The sequence below is a fragment of the Miniopterus schreibersii genome (genome assembly GCF_964146895.1).
Source record: "Miniopterus schreibersii genome assembly, chromosome: 3".
In the NCBI taxonomy this organism is placed as follows: domain Eukaryota; kingdom Metazoa; phylum Chordata; class Mammalia; order Chiroptera; family Miniopteridae; genus Miniopterus; species Miniopterus schreibersii.
In genome coordinates this window covers 33,276,272-33,300,167 of record NC_138103.1, presented here as the reverse complement: position 1 = coordinate 33,300,167, position 23,896 = coordinate 33,276,272, and the positions used below count along the sequence as shown (strand labels likewise).

The 23,896-nt window shown below is 44.1% G+C and overlaps 1 protein-coding gene across 1 annotated transcript in view; it reads right to left on the bottom strand.

Annotated features, from left to right (window-relative positions):
- Positions 1 to 23,896, bottom strand: part of MARCHF3 (membrane associated ring-CH-type finger 3) — a 132,879-nt gene that overhangs the window by 24,849 nt on the left and 84,134 nt on the right. Inside the window, exons 2-3 of the mRNA XM_081132824.1 lie at positions 11,214 to 11,457; positions 8,128 to 8,332 (exon numbers count right to left, since the gene is read on the bottom strand). Coding sequence (XP_080988950.1) covers positions 8,128 to 8,332; positions 11,214 to 11,401 — 393 coding nt within the window. The 5' untranslated portion in view covers positions 11,402 to 11,457. The remainder of the gene's footprint in view (positions 1 to 8,127; positions 8,333 to 11,213; positions 11,458 to 23,896) is intronic.

Below are 23,896 nucleotides of genomic sequence, written 5' to 3'. Positions count from 1 at the left end.
CACCAGTCAGCTGCCCACAGACACCCTCACCTCCACTCCTCATCCCCGAACTCCCATATAACAATTTCTAATTGTCTTCCTTTCAAAGCAGTGGAAACTTTGGTGGCAACACTAGCAGTACTATTTGTTTGTACATCTGGAATTAGCTCAAAGGATCTGGAATCTTTCAGGATTATCTGTCTCATTTTGTTTATTTCCTCTTATTCTTGGCCCAGATGTGCTTAAGGAAAACCCGGCTGGATTTTCTCCTGTATTTGAGACTACCTGAGGATATATTAGTCAAAACTTCAGACATTTTCTCTCCACTCCCCCAAGATGCTGGTCCTCTGAAAGGTTATATCCCTCACAAAGTGCTAACATTTATTAATTCCAGGTGGTGGATACACACCTGTTTGCTATATTATTCTTTATCTTACTCTGTATTTTAAAAATAGAATAATTAAGATAAAAGTTGTGTGAAACAATTCTTGGTGTTTTGCATCGATGTGTTTCTGTTCCTCAGATACAGAGAGGTAGGGGCAGCTACTAGGATTAAAAAGTTCCTCTTGAGAACATGGATTCTAATTTGTATTTCAAGTTCACTGTAAGTATCAGTAAAATAATAGAACCTGGTCGTGCAATAGGATGCATGGAACTGGATTTCCCCTCCAAATTAATCCTTTACCAGCAGCGGATGGGCTACATCACAGGCACCAAGCCGTTAGCTCACTTCCATCTGGCACAGCCATGCAAACACTTCGGTTGGCTTGCCTTTTTAATGAAGCGATTTTTAATGAAGCAAGCTGTGAATTTAATAGATTCCTTAAAACAGCTTCTTTGTAACTAAGCTTTAAGTAACAAAGCAACTGCCAAATTAGCTACCAAGACCAAGAGAAACATTCAAGCCTGAACAACTTCAGGATCAAGGACTGCTGGACTTTGGTCATCAGGCATATCATCTCAACAGCTGGCACAAAGGATGGTGACACAGTCCACTTGGAGGCTGGTGGCCTCCCTGCCCAGCGACCTCACCAGGGGTCAAGGAAGTGCCTGGCCAGCACTAAGGCATACTGCAAGTGCAAGATATTTGAAATGTTACTTTTACCACTGTCCATGCTGGAACACTGTCTCTTAGTGGTTCCTTTACCTTGTAATTTTGAACCAGTAATTTCAGCCCATTTATAATGTGGGAAAGCTAGGAGGGAGACCATTAGGTTCAGTCTATACTACCCTGAAAGACATGTTGATATAAGGCAATGCACATAATATTAGAGAAGCCTTTTAAAGGTGGAAGAAATCACTCAACTCTGGAATCTCAACTATAAGTAGAAGATGGGTAACGCAAGAAGGTAAAGAGGGCTGGGTGGATGGATGTAAGCAAAAGGCAAGGCCTGGGGAAACTGGAGACTGCCTGTCCCACTTAAAGGCATTCAAATTCTTAAAAAAAAAAAAAAAAAAGCACACCTGTGTGCATGAATGAGTGCATAGAGAAGAGATATGACTCGTCCAGGTTCTCACTCGTCCAAGGCTCCCTGCGGCCAGCCCAGTGCGGTCTGTACTACAGTTCTAGAACAGCAGACTCAGTCATGAGTTAGGCCCTGCTCAGGAAGGTCACTGGCAAAGATTTCACTCAGTGGGAGGACCTTTGTTCTGTTGCCCATAAAACAGACACAAAGTCCCGCACACACTCCCCTTCTGGTATTTGACAGTTCTTTTGTCCTTCATGCTACAGTGCCCTACTCTGCTTGTGAGGCCTTAGCCTGGCCAGGATCAGGGAGGAGAGTGGCCTCAGGTAGTTGGAGATGGAAAGGAGGGGCCTAACAAGCCTGAGGTGGCAGAGCAGGAAGATCCTGTGCCTGCCTGCCCTGGAGCTCAGGCGGTGGCAGTGTGTGGTGGACACGAGAGTGGGAACTCCTGGTGGACCCAACTAAATCCTTCCCACGCTCCATTTCAGGGACGCTGGCATGCGGCCTTCTCTTCCACTTTGTCCCGCCAGACCACAGTGTGGCGTGGAGAGGCCTACATGCGGGGCCAAGGGATCTTGACCTACTGTCACCACCATGCACTCCTCCTCCTTCTTTACTGAGCCCAGAGAGAGGAAGGGGGAGGGGAGAAACATCGGTAATGAGAGTCAGCGGTCGGCTGCCTCCTGTGCGCCCCTGACTGGGGATCGAGCCCGCAACCTGGGCGTGCGCCTTGACCTGGAATCGAACTGTCACCTCCTGGTTCATGGGTTGATGTTCAACCGCTGAGCCACGCTGGCTGCGCGTAAAATTGTTTCTTCATCCACCAAATGGGTAATAGGATCTTTCCCTCCCCCAGGACTACGGTGAAGTGTTTGCTTGCACAGTGCTTGGATTCCTGAAAGCTTGACGAATAGTAGCTGGGCCTGAATCTTTCTGATTTGGTCAGGTCAACTCTTCCCTGCCAAGCCCTGCACTGGTTACAGTGAGTACAGGACTCCTGCCACCTGCCATTCCTTAAAACCGGACTGAAGACTGATGACTGGGTGGGAGAAAGGATTTGTCAGAATCACCACATTGCTGTGTTGCTCAAAGCAATGTTGTTAGTTTGTATTATATAAAAGCTCTTGTCCAGCCCTAGCTGGTTTGGCTCAGTGGTTAGAGTACCTCGGTTGCAGGCTCGATTCCCGGCCCCGGTGGGGGTGAGTACGGGAGGCAACCAATCGATGTCTCTCTCTCTCTCTCTCCTGCTTCCACTCTCTCCGAAAAGCAATGGAAAAAATATCCTCGGGCAAGGATTAAAAAAAAAGCCCTTGTCCAACTGAGTCTGTCTTAAACTGTAGGGACAAGGGTCAGTTTCTTTGATTTACAAGCATAGGCCAAGGATATGACATATGGCCTGGAACTGGGGAAGGGGAGGTGGACTCTCCATCCATTTATTTAATGAACTGGTGCTTCTTGTTGCCTCTCACATGCTGTGACTGTGCTCTAGCCGCCTTATTCACTGGGCTGCACGCATGCGTTGGCGTGAAGAGGGGGGCTTGCCCACCTTCCTTCGAGGAACGGAGTAGGTGGTCCTCACGCCTGGGAAGCTCCTTGAATCAGTTTATATCCCCTATGATGTCATTCCCCAATTACCCCAATGGTACAAGAGCTTGCTGATGAAAATACTCTGAAACCCAAAGGTCACATTTTTACTTAAATGAATATATTAAATCAAAACAAAACAAAACCCACTACAATAAGCGCTGAGCAGTGTCCCCACCTAAGTCTGACATGTACATATTAGGAAGGTGAAGTGAAGTCTTAAATCTATTAAATAGCAAGTGCCAAGGCACAAAGTGGTTTCCTCACTGCATTTCAGCTCTGCTTCCTGCTGTGTTGGTGGAGATTACACTGAATCCAGGGCAGGCTTTAGGACCATTTTCTTCCCTTGACTTACAAAATAATCATAAATAAAAAGTTTGAGAAAAATCCCTAATCCTCACCTCCCTAGCTTTACATCCTATTATTCTGAGTGACTGATACATGTGAAAACACTTTCCATTTCAATTCAGTTAAACCTCTGATTCACAGGGAACAGCTTTCAAATTGTCCATACAATTCTTATCAGTCAGCTGGATTTGCGTAAAGGAAATAGAAATACGAAAGCCTAATCAGTCCGTCTGTGAAAAATCACGTCTCCCTGGTTGGAGGAAGAGCAGGTCCGGGAAGACTTTCCTCCAGATTTCCACCATTTCCTGGCTGTTTCATTTTTATCACGACATTGTTGAGCTGATCTATTACTTCATGAGTTTCCCGGGCAAGGCTGGGTGTTACTGATACATGTCTTAGGAAAGCCAGCAGCAGATACTCCTGTCCCCAGAAACTGATGTCGCAAGCACGCTATTTGCACATAGTAAGATGGACTACCTTGGCAACCTGCTCAGTCAGATATGTAATCACGGCCATGGGCTGGAGTCAGGGCGCATGATTTTAAGAAACAAGTCATGGTGTTTTTATTGGTTTGCTCTATTTCACCCTTATAAAAGAATGGTATCAGAGTTCAACTTAGAGAGAAATGAGGAAAACTAAAAATGAGCAGGAAGGAGACCATAAAACCACCCAGGCTGGCCATTCAGGGAATCCTTTAATGGTTAGTGGATGTGTGTTGACTGCATTCTACCAGGTCATTATTCTTGGGGATAATTCATCTCACAAATTGACATATCATCAACAAAAAATATGTAGCCTTCACTAGAGTGGTGCTAGCTGTGCAGGTAGGAAACACATGTGTTATATGTGCTCTTCCTTCTTGCTATATACAGTTTTCTGCTCTTCCTTCTTGCTACGTACAGTTTGAATGTTTTCCTTTCGAGCTTTACCTGATTGGACACAGACCTTATGAGATTTATATTAGCTGGACTGTAGAGGAAATTTACCCACATTTGAATAAACCAGATGATCACGATGTAGCTCTTAGGTTGAAACTAGCTCATGTTATACTGGCTTACTTAGCAACAAGAAAATATTTAGGGTATAAAATTGGCAATGAACTTATACCAAAGGAGACAAAAAGATGTAGCCTGGCAGATAGCTAGATACACACACACACACACACACACACACACACACACACACACACACACAATCATCTTATTGAGGTACAAATTATATACCATACAATGAATCCTTTTAAATGCAGAGTACATTTTTTTTTGCACAAGAACTTTAGCCTTGGATCTTTAGCCTTACAGAGCATCATAGAGACCAAAGGTATCAGGGAGAGCTCTCAGCTCACCTTCCTTCACGCTGCAGCTCAGAGACACTGAGCCATGACACCCAGGTGGTCAGTGGTAAAGTGGGAGGTGATGCTCAGTTTGGATGCTAATAAAAAGCAGTCCATTGATGGGCCATTATGAATAGAAACTCACCCTTTTGTGGGGAGGGGGAGGAAAGACTTTATGTAGCAGCCCTGGGTTCTCCACCTGTTGAAAACAAACATCCAATTGCTGGCTGCAGAGAGAGTGGGAGTGCGGGAAGGGAAGGGAAGGGAAGGGAAGGGAAGGGAAGGGAAGGGAAGGGAAGGGAAGGGAAGGGGAGGGGAGGGGAGGGGAGGGGAGGGGAGGGGAGGGGAGGGGAGGGGAGGGGAGGGGAGGGGAGGGGAGGGGAGGGGAGGGGAGGGGAGGGAAGGGAAGGGAAGGGAAGGGAAGGGAAGGGAAGGGAAGGGAAGGGAAGGGAAGGGAAGGGAAGGGAAGGGAAGGGAAGGGAAGGGAAGGGAAGGGAAGGGAAGAGTAGGGTCTTTGGAACAGCGATGCTAAGGAGGATCAGGGGAAGGGGGCGGGGAGCAGGAGAGGGCAAGGGGATAAGTGGTGAAGGAAGGAGGCTTGGCTTGCGGTAGTGCACACACAATACAGTATACAGATGATGCATTATAGAATTGTACACCTGCAACCTATACAATTATATTAACCAATGGCACCCCAATAAATTCAATAAAAAAAGGAACAACGAAAAAGGGCGGATAAAGGGCTATGTTGAGTGAAGGATTGAGTTTACTGAAGGTTTCGAGTCTGAGGTGTTAAAGTAGTTGCAACCAACGTTAACGTCTGGGTGCTGACAAATAAAATTAATACATGGCTTTTTCAACCGCTTCCTCTAACAACAGGAGCTGCTATTACCACATCGATTTTAAAATTAAATGTTATGGAATTTTCTTGCTTTAATGAAAAGGCAGATCCAACTGGTAAATAAAGTAATGATTAAAGCAATTAAAAGAGTGAAAATGAGAAAGAGAGTAGCAATACCTTTAATGCTTAACCCAAATTGGCAGGTTTTGATGATTTGCTAAAAAGATTCATGTTTATCTGGAGGTAAACATATTGAGAAGCAATGCTCACTCTGGATAGACCTTCCCTTTGGTAAGGGAAAAGTCAGTTAGTAATGTCATCCGTTTAAAAATCTCCTGCACCTGGTTCTCACTTGTCCTCCAGCTGAGAAACCAAAGACCACTTCTTTTTATTGCTGTGGTCAAACAGCAAGTTCATTTTGCCATGGGGTGATCAAACGGCCAGCCTCCCCCCGCTTGGGGAGGTTTGCCTTTCACTTTCAACTTGTTCAATCATCATTAACTCTGAAAAATGTCACATTCCATTTGTGCAATGAAAATTTCACCACCCGCGACCGTTTGGGTGATGTTTTTGTAGGCAAAGCCCTAAATCTTGCAGAGCACCTCACACATTCTCAAGGTCATTTGCCTTGTTTCCTTGTTATTTAATGACAGTTGCCTAAGATCCTGGAGTCTGTGGCCTGACATAGGCAACTCTGAAGAAACATTTGTGTGTGGGCACGTTTCCCTCTCTGAGAGTCAATGGGTTCACCGGGTAATATGACACAGGTATAATCTGAGAAAAACTAAGCTGTGTGTACATGCGTACACACAAACACACACACACTCACACACACTCCTTTGTTATGTATCACTCACACATACCCTGGGATTTTTACCAAGCAAAAGCAAAAGTCTTTACTGGGGAGCCACTAGTGAAGAACACTGAATACAGCCCATTGAAGCAGAGTTTTCTCACTCTGGGAAGCCAGCTTCCTGGGGAAGCTGCCATATCAACTTGGGGAAGTTCCAAAAAGTTTCTAGAAAGGAGAAATAGGCTTCTTTTTAAATTTTGCCATTGGGCTTGAGAAATCTTCATCCCCTTTGCTTATTATTTAATTATATTTCCCCCTCTCAGAGGAGTTCTGACATGTAAATCCCAGTGAATGTGGCAGAGGGCCAAATCCCTGATGGGCGCGCTATAAATATGAATTTCTGAAAGTGGTTGTCAAGCAGCAAGACGGTTAAATTAAGAGGTCACTTGATCCAGAGTCTTAAAAGAAGCATAGAGTTTATTGGGGCAACTCCAAATAAATTTGTGCCATTTGGCAAACAAGTCATAGCTAAAACAGGCCTCAGTTATAGGTCCTGATTAAAATTTCAAGGTCAAACCCTAGAGAATATAAGTACAGAGCTCTCCAGAGCCTTAAGCGCTGAGGAGCAAACACACTGTTTTAAATGGTCTCCCAGAAGGGTTTCTTGATTTCCAGCTTTAGTTCAATGCCAAAGCTGCTCTTGAAGTAAGGAGGAGGTTACCAGCAGGTCTGTATTATAGGTACAACCACTTGGGTCTCTTCCATAATGTACTAGAATATTTATTGCTGCCCAAACCCATTTTTTAATTGGCTAGCAGAATCTGAGGGTAGGAGAGAGGACAAAAATGGTCCAATGATGTTTTCCAATTCCCCCAGCTCATACAAGACCAGATCCCTGGTCTAAAGAGAATCATTGGCCCTGGTCAGCATTGTTCAGTGGTTAGAGCATCGGCCTGCGCACCAGAGGGTCATCGGTTCGATTCCCGGTCAAGGGCACGTTCCTCAGTTGCAGGTTCAGTCCCTGTCCCCTGTCAGGGCACGTGTAGGAAGTAACTGATCAATGTGTCTCTCTCACATTGATGTTTCTCTCTGTCTCTCTCTTTAAAATAAAAAAAAAAGAAGAATCATGTGGCTCCTAAAATATAAGAGAACGTCCTGCCACTTTAAAGGTTGGGTTGACTGTTGAAAAGAGATTCTAATACTACTAGGTTATTAGTTGAAAAAAACTCGTGTAAACTTCCTAGAAGAGATTTTTCTTTTTTTTAAATTCAAACACTTGTATATGTACCCAGTATTCTTCTAAGTGTTTTATAAATATGAACTCATTATATCCTTATAGTACTTCCAAGAGGTGAAGTAACTTAAGGTCATAGAACTACTTAAACCACTATGCAGCTCTATTTTTTCATACAGACCTCTCAGAATATATCCTTTGATCTGTTGCTTCAAGGTGGGCAGATGGAGTGCAAAGAGAAAAGCGATCTATTTGCTCCACTTTACAGGGATAGAAAAATGGAGATCCAGTCTCTAAACCTCCCCTTCTCCTCACACTGATTTCTTCTCCTGTCTCCAGTTTGTGGAGGTCAACTTTTTACTGTTGCTCCTGAATGAGCTAGTGAGCTGTCTCTGTCTGTGTCATGCACGCACACGTTCACACCCACACGCTCACATGGAGCTATTACTGTGCTTCAGTGAAGCTGCACAGGGTTTGTGATCTGGGCATAAAAGCAGACATCATTTGCTCATTAGAGCTAAGTTTTCAGGATGTGCCCCAATTACTGACCTCCACTAACGGCCTGGGTTTGCGCTCGACTGCAAACCTGAAGTGGCAGAGTTCACAGTAGCTGGTGTTTGAGGACGACAGCCAGTGTTCCAGGCAGCTCCGATGAATTGTCCCCAAGGTCCCCGTACATTCACATGGAGAGAGCAAGTCCTCTTGGCTGCTGCCCTCATGGCAGATCCTGCACATTGGCCGGTCATTGAAGGGGCTGCAAGAGAAGGAGGGGCACTTGCTGGTCACTGGGCTAGAAACCACTGCCATGCAGATGGTCAGTCCTCTGGCTCTGTGTCCTTCAGACCCTCCCCAATGGCAGCTGCTCAGAAAAGACACCTTCTTTTAAACCCTAGATCTATATTTGTACCTGGCAGTGGGGGCCAGTGCCGTGGTCCTTGAGCATCTACTTTTGCCAATACAAAGAAATCGTGAATGGTCCAGGGCCAAAAGTGAGTGAAAACAAGCAACACGTTATTTTTGCCTGGGGTACAGATGTAATTCAGGCAAACTACCAATTAAAAAATAAAAACCATCCCTCACCATTAAGAACAGAAATTGTATTGAAATGAGACCAATTGTAATTTCTAGACAAATTGTGTTTTTCGAACCAGGCCAGGACACTTTTGAATACCCACAGGTTCCTTTCATTTCTCCTTTCAAGAGGGTAGGAGGCTGAGAAGAAGGAAGTTAACTGGCTGCCAACCCCGAAGCTGCCACACAGAAGTGCCGTCTGAGCCACAGCACAAAGCTGAGTAGCAGGTCGGTCCTTTGAACTTTCCTAGGATGCTTTCTGGGATGCTAAGGACACTAAGCTGAAAGCGAGTAATTAGTACGCCTAGAAGTCTGCCTCTAATTTGGAAAAACCACCCCTGCACGTTTCGTAAAGGTATCCAGTTACAGTGGTTCATGCGGCAGGCTCTGGAGTCCAGCTGCCTGGGCTTGAATACATTAGTTGGTATTCAAGCTGCTTACCAGCTGGCTAACTTAGGACAAGTAACATCATCTCTGTACCTTAGTTTTTTTTACCTCTAAAGTGGGCACAGAGAATGGTGCTTTCCTCATATGGTGATTGTGAGGATGAGAAAAGATAGTACAGATTAGAAGCTTAGAATTGGGACCAGAATGCAGTAAATGACAAGTTAATGCTGATTACTTTCACTCATATAAAAATTCAGGTCAGGAAAAATCAAATAACATGGCCATCAACAAGTGGCCAGTGGAAGGGTTAAATGAAGATGACCTCACTCCTCAGGGGATACTGTGTCTTGTGAGGGGACAATCCCTTTCTATTGATGTGTTCTTACATTGCTCAAGCTCTTCTTTATTGGGCATTAGATTTTAAAATATGTCATCAATGTATGTGCCAACCTGAGGACCAACCTCTCTACTGGCTCTCCCCTGCCTTTTTCAATCCCCCCAAAATGACAGTGACTCAGGCTCATGCCCACCACTCACTGATACTGTCTTTGGTCCAAATGGAAACAACCATGAACACACCCCAGGCTGCTCTGGGGATGATCCTGGGAATGAGTGAAGGCTAAAAGGGGATTTAAAAAAGAAAAAGGCTTCCTTCTCACTTGCCCAAAATACCCACTGATGCTCAGGGTCCGGAAAAGAAAGTTTGAAGAGTTGAGTTGTTTTTCCTCATTATTCCTGGCCTCTTTCATTCACTTGAGCAACTTGCATGTAAAATTCTAAAACCTAGTTTACATTACTACTTGGTAGGAGAACATGTGACAATGCCCCCCCCCCCCACTGTGGCTCACAAGTCTCAGTCATTTTAGCTCTGCAGCCTGTTCTTCCAGATCAGCAAGGTGTTTGATGGCTGCAAGGGTGACAGGTGCACATCAGTTATCTGTCTCAGTTCACAGATGAGCAATGAAGCTCACCACCTCATCATATTCTGAGTCCTAACCAATTGTTAGAAGGTTTTCAAGAGTAGAAAAATATATATTGACCCTCCCCCCCATGTCTTCCCTTTGTGGTAGCAGCACAAATTGCAAGTACATGGACAATGTTTACAACATGCATGGGTGTGTGAGTCCACGTCTGGCGGACACCACATCCAGGCTGGAAGGCAACAGAAAATATGGTAGTGCCACCAGCAGTCCTGCTGCAGGCACCTGTTTATATCTGTGGGCCTGTATCTGTACTGGATGGGTTGGCTAAATTGCTCAGAGCAAGATAAGTGGTGAAGGTTCGAGTGAGTGACTCAAATTTCACGGTCAGAAGTGTCAGCGCTGATATCAGGAGGCAAGTCCAGTACTGATATACATGTTACACCTTAGGTCAAAGTCCCACTCACCCATTTTGAAAGAAAGCTGGAGAAGCCACAGTGTGCTTATTGACCAGTCACCCTGTAGCTCTTAATCTGCCAGCACAACACAAGAAGAGACCTCCAGGGACAAAGTGCTGGCCTGGAGCTGGGCTGTTGAAAGCCTTTAGCTTTGCTTTGGTTCATCACTCAGGGGAGACAAGCTGTGGGGGTTTAACAATAGTATACTTCACAGGGCAGGGTGCGTATAAAGGATCATGGGTGGGGGCCCATGAGGAGCAAAGGAGGGAGCAATAGAAGAGGCCTCTAAGAGGGGATGTACCAGAGAAGAGACTCGCCCAGGAAGTGGCCCCGCTCAGTGCTCTGATCAGGCAGCGCTTGTTGGCATGCACGCCAAGAATATCACTTTGAAAGTTTTGCCCACAAATCCAGTCACTTCAGCTCTCACCTGAAATCAGGTGCTTCCTTCATTCTATTCTAACAAAGGGTTACCTTTGTCAGTGCCTGGAGACAATGAGTGTAATTATCATTGCACTGTCAAAATAAATGTAAAGCAAGGGACCCTGTGTCTTGTGGGATCCTTCCCTGCCTGGCTCTCTGCAAGTGTGACTTTAAGTGGAAAACTAGACAAGGTGAATTTTAGCTTTATACCCTATTGCTATAGAAACAGGACCTGTGTAGTCTTTTTTCCCCCCATACCTCCTTTCACCTGACACAAAGACTGAGCACTAATTACATTCCCTTTAGCATTTTCCATCTGACAAAGAGTCCTTTGGATTAATTACACATTCATTTATTTTAATTTTGATTGTGGTATTACCTCTGAGTGGCAAGAGTCCGCACTACTGTTGACAGCAGTTGCCCGTCCTTGGCCGAAACTTGCATGACATACTGTGGCTGCCCATTCACTAGGCTGCCACAATCCTCCACAGTCTTCACCACAGGCACAGCCGAGCTGGTGCAGTCTGGCAGCACTTCTGGCAGGTGACTGCAGCGGCTGGTTGTCATGGTAACAGACAGCAATTACTCTGCTAATGGCTTCCACATTCATACAGGATTTCCATCTAAGAGAGATCAGAAAACAGTTTACTTGAGCAGGGTGGTTAATAGGAAACGGAGAATTACAGGCTACCGACATCATCATGTCATTATTTAATATAAATATCAGGGGTAGCCTAGACACGGCTCATTATATTGTTACCATTTAATATGCACGCGTACACACACAGAATCCACAAGAAACAGGGGAAGTGGTTGTGAACAAGACAGTGAGCATGGAGCATGTCAGTGTACATAAACATTTAGGATCCCTGCTCTGGGAGAAAGGAGGGAACCATGGCTCTAAAGCCAGATCTGAAGAGGAGATAAGCCGTTCTCCCGCGCTGCACCCGAGAAGCAATAAGTCTTTGTTGACACTCTAAAAGTTACTAGAATCACTATTACTGATCGCAACTATTTTTTCTTGGAAACGATTTATTCTCCATGCAGCTTCATTTTGAGATACTAAGATTAAAAAAAGAGAGAGAGAGAAAGAAAAAAATAAAAACAAATCTGGTCAAGTAGCACCTTGTAGTACAATATTTGCCAAACATGAATCATTCATTTAATGTATCACCATTCTGGCTTTTGCCATATCTGTTTATAATACAATTATCTACTTATGTCTTGAAAATTAATTCCCTTTAAAAACTTAATCTATTTTCTTTAGCCTTAAATAAAGTTATTCATGAAATGATGAGTTGGATGAGCTTGTTACATTTTCCCCCACAATGGATATTACGATAAATACACTGGTATTGAGTTTTGTTTATTTATGTACTACCTAAAATCCATGGGCACTGCATTGTCATAAGGGAACACATAGGAGAATGAAAGAACCTGATGAATGAGATATCTACTGTCTATTAAAAATAATCAATTATTTTTTTAAAAGATTTTTTAATTGATTTTTAGAGAGAGGAAGAGAGGGAGAGAGAGAAACATCAATGTGAGAGCAAAACATCGATCGGCTGCCTCCTGCATGCCCCCTACTGGGGATCGAGCCCACAGCCCAGGCATGTACCCTGACAGGGAATCAAACCAGCAACCCTTCAGTGTGTGGGACTACACCCAACCGAGCCACACCGGCCAGAGCAAAAATAGCCCATTCTTAATGACAGCCTTACCTCTCTAACACAGTCTATCATGCAGACTGCTAGGAATTCTGTTTCTCATCTGTGTAGTATGAGCTTGAACTTGACCTCAAGTTCAGAGCAGTGAGGAATCCCACTACATTCAATATTGAGTCTGCATGTGACACATAAGAAATAGAGGGTTTATAGAAACTTGCAGGAGGAATTATTTATGTCTAAAGGTAAGATGACACCGTTGCATGGTCCGACAGGCCATTTCTGCTCAGCCTACTCACCTCAAGCTCCTGAGTCTGACAGGACCTAGACAGAGGCAGACTGATTGATTGACAGACTGAGTTCACAGTAAATAACCAGTCTGGATGGTCAAGGCTCCGAGTCTAAATGAATTGTCCCCTGAACCCCAAGAGGAGTTTTGGAATTCTTCAAAGGGTTGTTTGCTCCCAGATATTTGTCTCTACTTATTATACTTTACTTGACTCCTACAGGTGTGGAAAACAGGATCTTTCCAATTTCCAAAAAAATGTACATCAACTGGACATTCTTAGGATGAAAACACAGTGTTTCCAGATGAACTGAGCTGACATTGTCCCTCCCAAGAAGCACATATCAAGCAGACCTGACCCCCAGAGACAACTGGATGGGAATGGAATCCCCTCCTTGTTGTGGAGGTGTCTGGATCAGCATGCTCTCTTTCCTGTGCTCCTCAGCTGCCATGAGTCCTCTCAGAGTCTGCTGTCTGGCCTCTCTCAGGAGCCTTTTGGGACTTCGCAGTGTGGAGAGGACTGTGAACACCAGCACTGCTCTGAGGCCTGACATGGGGGCAGAGGTAGGGCTGCCCCTTCCATGCCATTGTCACGACTGGTGGGCTTCTCAACCACTAGGTACTTACTGAGCATTCAAGGAACACAATCAGATAATCAGCTAGGATCGTTTTGCTTTTTAAATAGGAGTTGTCGCTTTTTTTTGTTTACATTGCAAAAGCAAGAAGTATATATTATGGGAAGTACAGAAAAGCACAAAGAAAACAATAAAACTAACTCATAACCCCACCATTCAGATAATAACAGTAAACTTTTTGGGTGGCTGTCTTTTTAATTTTTGGCAGAACTGGTGGGGTGGAGTTGATTTGCATGCAGCTGGGGCCAGATAACTTAAAAAAAAAATTTTTTTTAACTGAGTTATGGTAGGTCTCAGGCCACAGAAAAAAGGATGTTCAAAGACCATCTTCTAAAGCTGTGTCTAATCCCACTCCCCTGGCTTGCCCTTATAAAACCCCACTGACATGATTTTACATTCTCATGATGCCTCACAGTCACAGAGTGTAGCTTCCTGGCACAGCTCTCTTGCTTCACAAGGCAGCCATAGATTAAGAGCCAGGGGTGTTCTGGCAGGAAAAGCAGACACAGTGACCTTCTTGCCGCATGGAATCATTATGTCTGGGTGCACTTTGAAAGTCTATTTTCAGGTTTTGCATAATTCCAACTCCGAGAGCCAAACGCTCCCTCCCTACACTTGATGGAATTGGAAGAAGGCGGAGAAGGAATGCACAGAGTGAGAAAATGAAACCAGGGTTGTCAGTAGTCAGGTCACTCGGGCGTATAACGCCTCCGAGTTCATTCACTTATAACTTAGACTAAGTTCTCATCAAAGGAAGTAGTTCTAAGTGTATAACCTAAATTTGCAATAAAATGCCCTTAAAACAATTCCAAAAGTAGAGTTTCCTTTAATCTTACTTTATATCTGTAATCTGACTTCTGGATGATGTACTTCAGTTCACTTCTTTTCTCAAAGGCAAAAGGGATGTTATCAGCCATCTGATCAGTTTATTCTATTCACAGTGGGTGCCAGGCACTGAGTTGGGCATAAAGGAACACAAGGCTCCTCAAGTTTGCCTTCTCCTGCAAGCAAGCCCTGGCTCCCTTGTGCATCTCTGCAGAACCCTGAACTCAACTTAGGACCTGGCTGAAATGAGACTCCAGCCCAGCACTCACTGAAGAACACACCAGCACACCCATTCACCACCACACACCAGCATAGTCTTGAGATACTAAGCCTGACATAGTGAGTCCCCACACTTCTAAAAAAACTGTCTTTTTTTCCCCTTTTTTCTCAATCCCTCCCCTGCCCCCTTCCACAAACAACAATAACAATTGTGTCTTGAGTTGAAAATGGAGTGGGAGGAATCACACAGAGCATGGGCACCTTTGATCATGGTGGGAAGGGCTGCGTTGGTTCCAACCCCAGAAGAGAATCTAATCATCTACTCAGGTGGAGGAGCACAGAAGGGAGCACATTCTCCCCAATCTCAGTGAAAAGGAGGCCCAGAGGCCTCGATCCAGACAAGGGCAGGAGTGGGCCTCGCAGGCTGCATGTACCAGCTGGCATGAATATTGTACCTGAGGCAGTGACGAATGGCCCACTACATTCCCCTGCCTCATTCAGAGTCACCTGGGAAAACAGCAGGCCATTGCCATGGGTGCTAAAAAGAGCTGAGTTGTGGGTTTGTAGCCTAGCATTGGTCTCTCAAGGATCTTTCTGCAAAATTTCAAGCACTCTTTGACCACTTTCTTATCAATACTGCCGTTCATGTGAGAAAATGTCTTTCTAGTTCACCCAAGAATTCTGCTCTCTGGGATTTCTCAGGTGAAAAACATGCTGGGAGGGAGCGGTATCTGTATAAACTCAAAACTTCAAATTGCCCTGGTGGGATGTGACTTTTGTTGGCCAGACTTTACACCTTGACAATTTCTTACTCAGGCAAAGAATAAAAACATAATTTGGTGCTGGCCAAATTCAGCAGCACATGGTGGAAACAGTTAGATGAGAGGGAGACAATAAAAAAGGAGGGAGGGCTAAAGAAAAGAAAGCCTAGTTAGGCAATTGTTAAGACAAAGAGGACTGTCTGCTAAACTGTGACCCCTTTAAATGACAGAGTACAGGTTTTACAAAAGCAAGGACCGAACTGGGCTGCAGATAATCACTGCTGCATTTCTGAACAGGCTGCCACTGTAAGTGATTTCCATGGGAACATGTCTGGCATTGTGAGGATGTGTCCAGAGGACAAGGGGGAAGGGAACAGAAGTGAGCCCTGCTCACCTCTGCAGCTCTCTTGCCTCAGTGGCCCCTGGAACATCCATAAGAATCACAGAGTTGTGGGAAAAAGCTCTGTTGTTGTTTTTGTTTTTTTAAATAAATATATCTTTATTGATTTCAGAGAGAGAGGGAGAGGGAGAGAGAGATAGAAACATCAATGATAAGAGAGTCGTCGTTGATAGGCTGCCTCCTGCAGGACCCTGCCTGGGGATCAAGCCCACAACCCGGGCATGTGCCTTGACTGGGGATCGAACCACAGTCTCCTGGATCCTAGGTCAATGCTCAACTGCTGAGCCACACCCAGCCGGGCAAAAGCTCTGTTCTTAAAGGCAGACACCCAGGCCTGTGCCCTGGCTCACTATTCATGAGGGTAAAGCACTCTGTCTCTCAGACTTTGCCAAGATTTCATGCACATTTGAAATTAGGGTACTAATACTTCCTCAGCCACCTCATCTGGTTAGTTGTGAGGTCTAAAATAATATAATACAGGTGAATATGCTTTGTAAATTGGAACAAACCACACACAGAGAAGGCTGTATTTTATTACTATGTTACTCTTAATTCCTGCTCTTCTTCTGGCCTGGGCTGCATTTCGTTTCTGATCCCTGTGGCTGGTTGACTCCTACCATGCTGCACCTTTTGGATCACACTTGAGCCCTGCTGATGTGTCACTCCATCCCTCTCAGAGGGGAGCACAGAGGGAGTCTCTTTCTTGCATATCCACTTTTACTCATCCTGCTTAGCCCTGTCTCCTTCATATCCCTGAGCAGACGTTTCATTCTTTCATGAAAATGGTTCGTAAAGATATATGATGAAAAACTGCGATTAGGCTTGAGATCCTTGGGTCTCATTGTTACAGCAGCTGCCATTATCTTAGCTAATCTAGCATGTGATAAATACACTAGAAAATAAAACACAAGCCTCTCCCAAGTGCCTTTTCAGGCCTGCTTCTATCAGAACTGTATTTTTAGTGCCAAGTCAACTTTAATCTCTTAGATATAGGATGAGAAGGCTGTTTGGGGGAGGAATCTGTGATTCTGGCATCTCTGTTTGAGTATAAAAATTATCCACGAGGGGAAAAAACTGTGCATGAGGTTTAAAGGTGAGCATAATGGTGTGTGTGCCGCTGGCACTAACCTGGTCATGTGGCTGCCTGGGCAGTGGCCTGAACAGGCCCTAGCTTGGAGGGGCAGTCTGGAGCAAGACTACACTTTCAAATTTAACTCTAATGCCAATTCCAGAGATTTTAAGGAGCAGGCTCCTCAGGTTCCAATATGTCCTGGAAGGGTCATGTGTCACCTCCACATCCAGAGTTGACCAGCAAAGCAAATCAAAGGAGCAAATGGATTTATTTATTCTTTCGTCCATTCAAAAAAATATTTTTTTGAGAACTTACTCGGTTTTCCTGGGAAGTTTCTGGTGGTATAGAGTCCAGCCATTTCAAGTCCTGCTTTATATTTCCCAAGTACAGGCCACCAAACAGTCTGGAGTATTCCCCAGGACCCTTCTGGGGCTGCAGAGTTGAGGACATGGCACTAACAACCATGCCTTAAATTTAGGGGAATGAAACTGCAGAACTATGGAAGGGCTAGATGTCTTTCTGCCACCATAAAGCTGCACTTTATTAACACTGGTCCAGGATTCAGAAGTCTGACCTTAGTTTTACATGAGCAAGTCTGCTTCAGAAAGGATCTCTAAACTATCCCTTAGCTTCTTTGAGGATCCGCATACACAGGGAGCAAGGCCTTCTCTAATAAGACCAATGAATGGCTGATACAAGTTGGCTGGTGATTGAAATGGGGAAAAAATAGCAATAATGGCCTGTCCAGGAAATTTCCCCTCTGGGTTCGATTTTTAGACTCTGAATTCTAAGAAGAGTCTCTGAGAACAGGAATGCTCTGAGAGAACATTTCCTTGGCTTTTCAGGCATGTTATATCCAGACTGCGCTGCACGGCTGATGAACTGACTGAGAGTATTCTGAATGTTCAGAGAAAATGAAGGCAGGCAGGAAATCACACACTGACCTTGCTTTCCAATGAAAGTGGAGCAAATGACTAATTCCAAAACCATTAACATGTAAAAGCGGCATATTTCTTCTGAGAACAGGGCACAAAGGCTCTCCAAGGAGATTGCTGGGACATGATTGCCAGCAACATTTAAGTTTTCAAAAACACGCCAAGGAGGCTATTCACTGAGAATGCGTAGCAGCAAAGTAGCTGCTTCATTAAACTTAAATAGCCACGGCAGGGCTGTGCTTACAGACCCACACTCCCAAATTATACATTTCTTTTCTGGATGCTTCACTGACCTCATTATGGAGAGTGGAGAATTTGTCATTCCCAATAAAGTGACCATTCAAGTCTTTATAAACATGACCATCAGGCACTTGATGAGTCTGCAAGTGAAACACTGGCTGGCCCAATGAATTAAAAAAACACACACCAAACTTTTCTTTTTACTGTCTCATCGTCTCTGCTATGCGCTCATTGTCACACCTCCAGCGCAGAATAAGCAGGTGAAATGCTCGTTTCCGAGGATGATGGAGGTTTTGATTTGGGGTAATGGCCTTATCTTGAGGAATGTGTAAAAATGGCGAGGAGAAAGAAATCCAGACCAGCTAAAGGCAAGTTGGATCTGGAGAGAGTTATAGTAATACATTTCCAGTGTACTATCTGAAACATATTGAGAGTTTTATCATTTCTCATCCAGGTCATTAATTCTGATTCTCAGTCACAGAAGTATCAGACTGATCTTTTTTTCATTTAAAAGTACTATATTTTCTTTTCAGCCAGGTAAAATCCTCTAGTTCTGCTGAAGGCAAATCAAGTAATAGTTACCGTATTTATACATATTTTCCCCTCTCAAGCAGTACTCATAAAATTAATTCAGATTTTGGAAGCTATCCATTTTTTCATTTAATTTTAATTATATAGATGAAAATGGCAATTAAAAATCCCACAACAACCGCGTATGTTCAAAGACACGGCGACAGCTGAATTACACTTGTAAATAACAACTGGCTCCTGCACACAGAGCCCCGCTGAGCCTGGGGAGCGGGTGGAGGAGCTGCATAGATGAGTTCCGAGAGCTTGGGAAAAATCAGGGCACATTAGAAAAGTTTAAATATCAAGTTTAAAAAAATAGAGGGGAGCAGGCAAAGTAGAATGAAATGTTCATGGGACATGAACTTGGAGATGAGAAATTAAAGTGTATTCTTCAAGTGATATTCAGTGTGTCCAGTGCTGACAGCTACCTGTCCGGCATGAGGAAGGTACGGCATGCTGACCAGGGTATCTAACACTATAGGAGGAAAACATGTCCACTGCAAATGACAGCTGGACATGCTCTATGAACCAGAGGTTCCCAATTTGTCGCTGGGTTCATAAACATTTTCTACTAGCATTTAAGTGAATGTCCCCCAGTAGGGAAGTTGATTTGGGGTTCAGTCCAAGTTGTACCTCACCTTTCTCTGCACAAACAACTCAGTGCCAGAAATGCAGATGTGCTAATTCTTAACCCCAGCCTCACACCGTACCCTGGAATAAAGCCAGCTGCCGGCTTATCTTAAACCGGGGTTCCTGGGGGCTCTCCCCATCTGCATTTCACCAAGACCATTCACGAGGAGGTTGCAGTCTTGCCCTCTAACAGGGCAGTGTCCAAGCTCTGCCTTCCACCAGGCTGGGGGCGGAGTACTCTCTTGCAGTGCTTTCAGGCCTGTGAGGTATCAAGAGACGTTTGGCTGCATTATCCTTCATATATTTGCAAGGAAAACCAGTTACTTAGCTTGCCAAGCAATATTATTAAGACAATGCAGAGCAAAGACTAAAAAACTCCTTGGGTTTTGTTTTTCAGCCCTGTCTTTGGCATTACAGACAGGCTTCTTATCATATGTTTTAATTACTAAAATCCCCCAAATCTCCTGTTCTTTCACACATGGTTTAGAGACCTGTCAGAGCCTCTGGGTGCTTCTCACTTATTTGATTTGGGACTCAGGGTCCCCTTGGGAGCCTTTGGGGGAGAGGGGACACAGCCCTAGTTTTGGATCATGGAGTCCTGGCTTTGAACTGCCACCTGGAGTTTATTAATGGAACAGATCCTTGGCGCTAAGCCTGGGTTTTCTCCTGACACTGAGGACCTGCGGTAGGTGTGTGCCTGGCACATGCAGGGCACTTGGTAACCAGCAGGGCTTAAGATTGTAGTGCAAGCACAATCATCTCTCAACAGCCGGGCCAGATTGGGGAAAATTGCTCCTTACTACCCTTCCATCTTCCCAGGCCAACATCTCATGGGGGTAGAACTGCCGGCATCTGCTTTGACATTTTAGGTAAAAAGCCCCCCCCCCCCCCCGGAATTTCTTTACTCCGTCCCCTGCACACACACACACACACACATACACCAGAGATTTTTAAAAAATATATATTTTCACTGATTTTAGAGAGGAAGGGAGGAGAGAGAGACAGAAACATCAATGATGAGAGTCGTCATTAATCGGCTGCCTCCTGCACGCCCCCAACTGGGGATTAAGCCCGCAACCCGGGCATGTGCCCGGGCATTGAACAGTGATCTCGATCCTAAGTTGATGCTCAACCGCTGAGCCACACCGGCTGGGCCAGAGATTCTTTTTTATTGGTTCCCTAAAATGTGTCCAGTCTTTTACACTATCAAGATACAAACAAGCATAAGAAAAAAGTAACACTTAGCCAAGGACTGAGTTACCTGAGAGCACTTCATCACTAATCTCTTCACAGGTGTATATCCTGGATTCTTGAGGACCATGAAATTGGTGGGGAAGAGGCTTCTTCCTTCCTTCCTTCCTGCTCACCGCAATACAAAGCACCTACTCAATGCAAAGTACCTGCTAACCCCTTCAAAGGTACCACTGAGGTGTTATTTTTTCTAATCAGAGCACACACCCCGCTCCTGCACTTGCTCCTTCGGCTGCTTGTCCTAGCTCAGGGTGCATCTTGACTTTGGCAATTGCATTAGTCCCTGCATCTTACACAGCCCCTACCTGTTGTAGTGTCTGCTTTGTCGGGACTTCTTCAGTGTGAGAAGCAGTCCACTCTCTCCCCAGTCTCCAGGGGAGCTGAGTGTTTAAGGCCTGTTGGAAATGCCCCAGTGCATCAGCTTGCACAGAGGGTTGTCTTCCAACCAGAACTATCCCTTAAGCTCCTCAACCACTTAGAAGAAAGGCCCTGAATCAAATATCTGGTCTGTTCATTTCTTTGTATACCCAGCCCTGCCAAAAATAATGGGTGAAGTTCCTTCACCTGACCCAGTCTGTTTGATAGGACCAAACACAACTGTATATTGACACTGAATGAAATTATTACCTAACACAAAACAACTAAATATTATACAGAGGTCTACCTTTACTTTTAAATTTTTGTTTCATGGTAGTTTTCCTTCAGAACAGACAAAAAAAAATTTACATGATTAATAGCAGTATTGTGAGTGCATTTTTCTATATTCACAGCACTATTCATTTTCTGTTCTCTAAGTTCTTAATAAATACAGTGTGTCTTCACTGCCTTCCATGGTGAAAATAACAGTTATGCCCCCACAGAGCCCATTCATTTGCTTTATGGACTAAAAATTCTTTAGCATGTCACAAATTAACACAATGTTCCCAAAGACTGTGTTTTATTCTTGACTCTCCAATTTCACTAATAAATGTGAAAAACACATGTAGCCAGATAAGCCCCTGGAGACCAGCCCCTGCAGATGCTGAAGAAAGCAAGTTATTTCGGCTAAGATCAGCATTCGCTTTCACAAATTCTCCTCCAATTGCTTGATATATGGCAATGAAACTAGTTTCCAGTAACTACCCAAAAGATCAAACAAATCTAGTTTGTTTTTTTAAAAAATATATCTTTATTGATTTCAGAGAGAGGAAAGGAGAGGGAGAGAGATAGAAACATCAATGATGAGAGAGTCATTGATCGCTGCCTCCTGCAAACCCCCGACTGGGGATCAAGCCCGCAACCAGGGCATGTGCCCCGACTGGGAATCGAACCCCAATCGCCTGGATCCTAGGGCGACGTACAACCACTGAGCCACGCCTGGCTGGGCTAGTTGTTTTTTTTAATATAAAAAGGAGATTGTAAAAAAGTTAAGGAAAAAAAATTGTAATGATCAGATAATGACCTTTTCTAGTCACAGCTCCAATGGATCTCCACTGCCATCTCGGAGAGAGAGCTGTTATTCTTTTCCTTAATATTTTTATCATGAAAATTTTCAGAGAGAACACTACAGTAAACCCACATATATTCCATCATTCCCATCTAATAATCAAAATTTTGCCACATTTGTTTCACTCTCCCTTCCTTTCTTTCATCCTATTAAGATTTTTATTTTAAATTTATTTTTAAAATATGTTTTTACTGATTGTAGAGAGAGAGGACGGGAGAGGGAGAGAGAGATAGAAACACTGATAAGAGAGAAACATCAACATAGACTGGCTGCCTCCTGCATTCCCCCTGCTGGGGATCGAGCCTGAAACCCAGGCATGTACTCTGACCAAGAATCGATCCGGTGACCTCTTGGTGCATGGGTCATCATTCAACCACTGAGCAACACTGGCCGGGCCTATTAAGATTTTTAAGCAAGTCCCAGAAATTATGTCATTTTACCCCTTTATACTTTAGTATGAATTTCTAAAAATACGGACCTTTCCTATATAACCACAAAGCCATTATCTTACCTAACAAACAATAATTCCTTGGTATCACTTAATACCCAAACTGCATCCAAATTTCCCCAACTGTCTTGAAAAATCGTTTATAGTTGATTTGTTTAAATGATACAAACAGGATATAATACTTGGATGTTCTTTCTCTGAAGTTCCTTTTATTTCCCCAGACCCTATGCCATGGTCTTGCTGAAGAAACTTTTATAGGGCTCCTTGTGAACCCCATCTCAATAGCCACTTTCTTAATTTGTTTTCTTTTGGAATCATTTAACTTGTTCTTCTATCCCCTGTATTTTCTGGAAACTTATTGATTAGTTTGATTAAGTTCAAGTTCAACTTGTAGGCTACAGTAGCTCATAGGCGGCACTGTGTACTTTTCATTGCATCACATCAGGAGGCACCTAATGTGTGGCCACCCCACCTTTGGTGGGTTTGGGTGCCAGCAGCCTGATTCCTCCATTGTGAAGTTCTCCATTAACATTTCTAGTGGTCTAATGACTGAGTCCATTGATGATGGTGGTTTGAATCAATTATTTCATTAGGGGGCTACAAAATTATGTTTTTCCAATTCTAATTTCCCTTCCACATTTAGTGGCTGGAATTCTCATGTGAAGAACTTTCCTTCATCAACCAGTACCATCTGGTTATCCTCAAATACAATATGCACAGAAAGGCAGGATCACTGCTTAATTCTTTCCTTTGCAAATTTTCAGAGTAAGGAACTGGTGCTTAGTTACCTCCTATAGTAACTGAGTTGTTTTTGTTGTTGTTTATATTATTCTTAAAGGTCCACTTGTCTTTACTTAAATAAAAACCCACTGCCCCATTAATAATCCTTCTTCTTGAGCACAGAGAACTGGATTTGTGATTTAAAGGGGCACACAATAAGTCAAGGGCATGGTCCCTGCCATCTTGTAGCACTCTCAGTAGAAAAGCCAGGCGTGTTTCCCTCACCTGTTTTGGTATCTGACTCGTGTCTTTACGGTTGATAGTCTTTTGTTAGGCTGAACACTCCTTCTGCATTTATTGATCCCTTAGGAAAATGAGAACAATTCTAAAATGTCCTCTCTTTTGTTTACTGTGGCACAGATCACCTGGTGTCACTTGGCCCTATAGACTTCGACTTTCATATTATTTATTAGATACATCTGAAGACACCCCAAGCATGTGGAGGCAGGTTAGCAGAACTCTACTCTTCAGAATGACCAGTTGAGCCCATCTGAGCTGTATCAGCTTGAGCTTTGTCTGTGACCCACCAGGAAGCCATTTCCATCCAGTGAAGTTGCAGGTGTCAGCTGGCATGGCCACACCCTGCTCCAGGACTGCAATGGTGACACATGAACCTACCGGGCCAGCTTTCACTGGGGGGAAGAATCTGTGCTGTGGGTAAAATCTGCACATGTATGAGAAGCAGCTCGCTCTTCTTATCGCTAATAAGGGTGAGAACATTTGGGCCACTCATAGGTATTCCCACAGGGGCACTTATAAGTCTCCTTTCACAGTGGCTGGCAAGTGTTTCTGAGACTGATAGGAATCCGGGGTCTTTCCTTTTTTGCTCTTCAAGAGCAGAGACATTTTCTGCCCAC